This window comes from Gavialis gangeticus, unplaced genomic scaffold (genome assembly GCF_001723915.1).
Source record: "Gavialis gangeticus isolate Ggan-Ray unplaced genomic scaffold, GavGan_comp1, whole genome shotgun sequence".
Classification (NCBI taxonomy): Eukaryota; Metazoa; Chordata; order Crocodylia; family Gavialidae; genus Gavialis; species Gavialis gangeticus.
Window position 1 is genome coordinate 21497360 of NW_017729003.1, and position 4682 is coordinate 21502041.

Below are 4682 nucleotides of genomic sequence, written 5' to 3' on the forward strand. Positions count from 1 at the left end.
TTGCTGGGGTTGTTTGACCCCAGCGTTCTTTCCTGCCCGTGGCAGGGACTCAGACTTGATGATCTACTCTGACCCTACCACCTATGAAACTATGACCCCCAAGTCCCTTTCATCCATAGTGCTAGCCAGAGTAGCACTAACGAGCCTATAAGGATGCTGCAAGTTTTTCTTCCCGAAGTGGAGAACCTTGCATTTTTCAGTGTTAAGCACCATCAGGTTCTCATCTGCCCATTTCCTGAGCCTGTCAAGGTCAACCTGGATCACTCTCCTGTCTTCAGGTGTGGACACTTTACCCCAAAGGTTGGCGTCATCGGCAAACTTGGCCAGTCCACTTCTGATACCAATGTCCACATCAGTTTGAATGCCTTAAGAGAATATTTCCATAACACATTTGGCTTTCTCAAGTTTCATCTTTGGATTTCTTATGTTTATCATGTGTGTTTTATGGTCTTTGATTTTGTTCTTACATATTCCTTTTATTTTGTAATGTAAAGTAATTTTCTGTCTTGGTCAGCAAGATATGTTGTTGGATACAAATCTGAGCAAGAGAATACCTGTGCTATACACTCAGCTAATTCACAGATGTTCTGAAAAACTTGTTTTCAGTGATGAAGCAGGACCTGACTTCCAGCTGAAGAGTGAAGTATATAGTTGCTGTATGGATGAGTCTTCATCTGTAACAAACACTCCTAAAAAGCTAGCCAAGAAACTCAAAACATCAATTGGCAAAGTTACTGGGAAGAAATTCAAATCTCTGCTAGAAGACAACTCTGAATCCTTTTTGTTCACTGACCCACGCATACTGTAAGTTAATATTTTTCTTGACTTTTTTTCTTAATTTGCTGTTGTATAAGCTATCTTGTAAACCTTTTGGCGTTTACCAAGAAATAAATATTTCTGTACTTGCCTGTGTAGAATAAAATTTGCATTTTAAATGATAAATCAGAATGTAGGCATGAATTCAGACCATGTACTCCAGCCTTGAGGCCTGATTCTGTTTTTAAAAATATGAGCATGTTTCCTCCCACAGCCAAAACACAGTTCAAAGCTGTATAATAATTACCATATGTATGAAAATGAATATTCATGTTGTAGTATAACCAGCAAATGGCTCATGATAGTAGATGAGTATTCTGGCTGAAGTTTTTAACTCTAGGGATTTTAAGTAAGGCTCTCAAATATGCTTTTAGATACCAAAATACAGGTGGCCTTTTATTTTATTTTTTTTTATTTTTTTTTGTGGAATTCCATGGTATTTCTTATGCTTCTATTGATTGCAATGGGATTTATGGATGAGAAGCTGTTAGAAATGGTAATAGTTTTAATATTAATACTTGCATTTATAGTTTTTAAAAAAAAAATTTATATAGCAGACTTGTAAGAAGACTATGATCTAATAGTCCCTCTGATGTGGGCCTTTCACATTATATAGGACTGTTCTTCCTACATGTGTGCTTTATTTAACATACTGTCAATTCTGTGATGAAACGTATGCATCTTTCCTTAATAGACTGATTCTTAGTTATGCTGTTCTTACTACTAGGTTGCATGTGCACGTAGACATCATTGATAGCAAATTAGGTTAGATGTTAGGAAGAACTACACTGTAAGGGTGGCCAGAGCCTGGAATAGGCTTCCCAGAGAGGTGGTGCTCTTACCTTCCCTGGAAATCTTCAAGAGGAGACTGGATATGCACCTGGCTGGGGTCTTATGACCCCTCCCACCTCCAGTGCTCCTTCCTGCCCATGGCAGGGGGTCGGACTAGATGATCTGTCTAGGTCCCTTCCGACTCATTGATTCTATGATTCTATGATTCAGATCTGTAAGGTGAACCCCTACTATTTCAGTTCTTGAGTTCTCATTATCAGAAATGAGACATTTTTTATTTGAGCTATTATTCAAGTTTCTGAAACCGTACTGAAACAGCAAGCTAGCATTTATCTCACATTTATTTTAAGGACAGTAGTGGATAAGATGATAAGACGGTGTAGTAATGTTCTGGGGACTTGAGGTTAGGATTGGGCCCCATAATCTCCTGGAGAACATGCTCAACTTTCCCTGCTTACAGAGAGGTGCAGGGAAATTCACAGTTCCCTGCTTGTGGAGACCCACACCAGAATCTCAAGGGCACATCTCTAAAACCAGGAAACACCCACATGGATCCCTGCATGGAGGCATTGAACCTGGGGAGTCTCTGGTGCCCCAGGCCTTTGCGCTGGGACCTACGTGATTCTGTGTCTTCACACTGGGACCTATGCTGAACCATGCTACATGGACCAACTTAAGTCCCAGTGTAGAGTATAGGAGCCAGGGAATTCCTGGTTCCCCATACCTCTGCACTGAAACCTGTACTGACCTACGCCTCTTCGTGAAAGATGGGCCAGCAAGGAGGTATGGGGGGAATTCCCCAGCTCTCATGCCAAGCCACTCCACAACCTGTGCATAAAGCAGAGGTCCACGTGTACTAACAAGGAGGCATGGACATTGCCCTGTGCCTCTGTGTCAGCATAAGCGCTGACCCATGCCTCTGAGTCAGCACAGGACCCAGCCTGGGCCCCAGCATGGAGGAAAGGGGAGCCAGGAATTCCCTAGCAGAGACATAGTTTCATAGTTTCATAGATTTAGGGTCAGAAGGGACCTAGTAGATCTTCTAGCCTGACCCCCCGCCAGGGCGGGAAAACAACAAAACCCCAAAACAAGAAACGGGACTCAAATGAGTCCAGCCAGGTAGGCATCCAGCCTCTTCTTAAAGACCCCCAGGGTAGGGGCCAGCACCACTTCCCTTGGAAGTTGGTTCCAGCTCCTAGCCGCCCTAACTGTGAAGTAGTTTTTGCGGATGTCCAATCTATACCTCCTCTCCATCAACTTGTGCCCATTACTCCTTGTTATGCCAGCGGGCGCTAGGGGAAACAGCGTCTCCCCCAAACCCTTCTGGTCCCCCCTAGTGAGTTTATAGACGGTCACCAGGTCCCCCCTCAGCCTTCTCTTGTGGAGGCTGAATAGGTTCAGGTCCCGCAGTCTCTCACTGTAGGGTCTGCCCTGTTGTCCCCGGATCATGCAGGTGGCCCTCCTCTGGACCCTCTCCATGTTGTCCATGGATTAGTGCACATTCTTGTGTGGAGGTATGGGATGCTGGGGGTCCCCTGGCTTCTGTGACACCTTGGCGGGACCCATGCTGGGATTTTTGCCTTCATGTGAAGCATGGGTTTGTGCAGGACCTAATGGAGGTCCTGGCAAGGAGGCATGAGGCAGCAAGAGATATGGGGAATCTCTGAGTATTGTGAACATTTTCCCAATGAAGCAGATTAACTGTGGTGGGAGTGTTTCTGTTTCTGTCCTGAGACTCCTGAGAGATTCTGTTTCCTGTCTGTTTCTGTGGGAGGAGAGATTCTGGGTTAAAGGAAAGGGGAGGGATGGAGGGTTGTACAAAAAATAAATGCTTGTTTAAATTCTCATTTCAGGACTTGAATATTTAAATTTATTTAAGTAACACTGATCTTATACACCTATCCTGAGGTCCTGTTATTAACTTTCTTCTCAAGTACTGTAACTTTGAACAATTAAGTGTTACTATGGCTCAGGTGCTACTTGCAAAATTGAGTTTATATTTTCTGTTCTATTAACAACTTGACATTAACAGATCAGCTTCTTTAAACCCTATCCACCCCTCTTCACTTCTCTCCCATTACTAGTTAAAAACGTAATAATAATTTGAACAAAATTTAAAACTATTTAAATAATCTCCACCAAATCCTTTTTTATTGACTGATAATGTGTTAAATTTTGTTTGTGCTATCTTTTGCTGTATATCATGGAACAAATTTGAATAGGGTTAATTAATATCATTGATATATTTAACAATAGCTTTTCTATGTCAGGGACAAATGGTTTTTAAAAACAGGATTGAATTACTTCTGGAGAGCCCATCCTGAGTTCCTGTTTTTATTTAGCTTATGTTAATGTGGGTACTTCTTGGGTTTTTACATCTGTGTACTGTTTGCACCTTGAAAGAACTATAAAATAAGAACCAAAACCAAAATTTCAGTATCTAATGCAAAAAAAAAAATTAAAACACAATCCAAAGAAGATTGTGAGGGGTTGTGCCACAACGACCTGAGCATCCCAATCGCTGCTGCCACTGCTGGTAAACTGTGGGTGGTGTGTGAGGCTGGAGCCTGGCAGGGGAGTGATCAGGAGGCTGGAACTGAGCAGGGGAATCCCTGAATCATCTCTAGCCTCCCCAATACTCCCCTGCTTTTCTCCAGCTCCCTGCTCCTTCCATGGCTCATCTCCAGCTCCCTGCTCATTCCGTTGCTCATCTCCAGCCCCCTGCTCATTGCTTTCCTTGTCTCCAGCCCTCTGCTTGTTCTCCTGCTTGTCTCCTGCTCCCTGAGGGCTGGTACTCCAGACCCCCTTCCTCCCCTGCTGGTTCCCAGCCCCTTGCTCATCCCTCCCCACTCATCTCCAGCCTCCTGCTTGCTGCCCCACTGGTCTTCAGCCCCCTGCTCATTCCCCTTATCTTCTCCAGCCACCGGCTTGTTCCCCTGCTCCTCTCCAGCCCCTGGCTCATTCCCTTTCTCTTCTCCATCCTTGGGGGCTGGAAAAGATCAGGGGAACAAGCTGGGGGCTGGAGAGGAGCAGGGGAATGAGCAGGAGGCTAGACAAGGTGGGGGGGCAGCGGG

The 4682-nt window shown here is 44.3% G+C and overlaps 1 protein-coding gene across 1 annotated transcript in view; it reads left to right on the forward strand.

Annotated features, from left to right (window-relative positions):
- Positions 1-4682, forward strand: part of RTKN2 (rhotekin 2) — a 72843-nt gene that overhangs the window by 39022 nt on the left and 29139 nt on the right. The window contains 1 exon segment of the mRNA XM_019507741.1: positions 515-804. Within this exon segment, the coding sequence (XP_019363286.1) occupies positions 515-804 (290 nt within the window).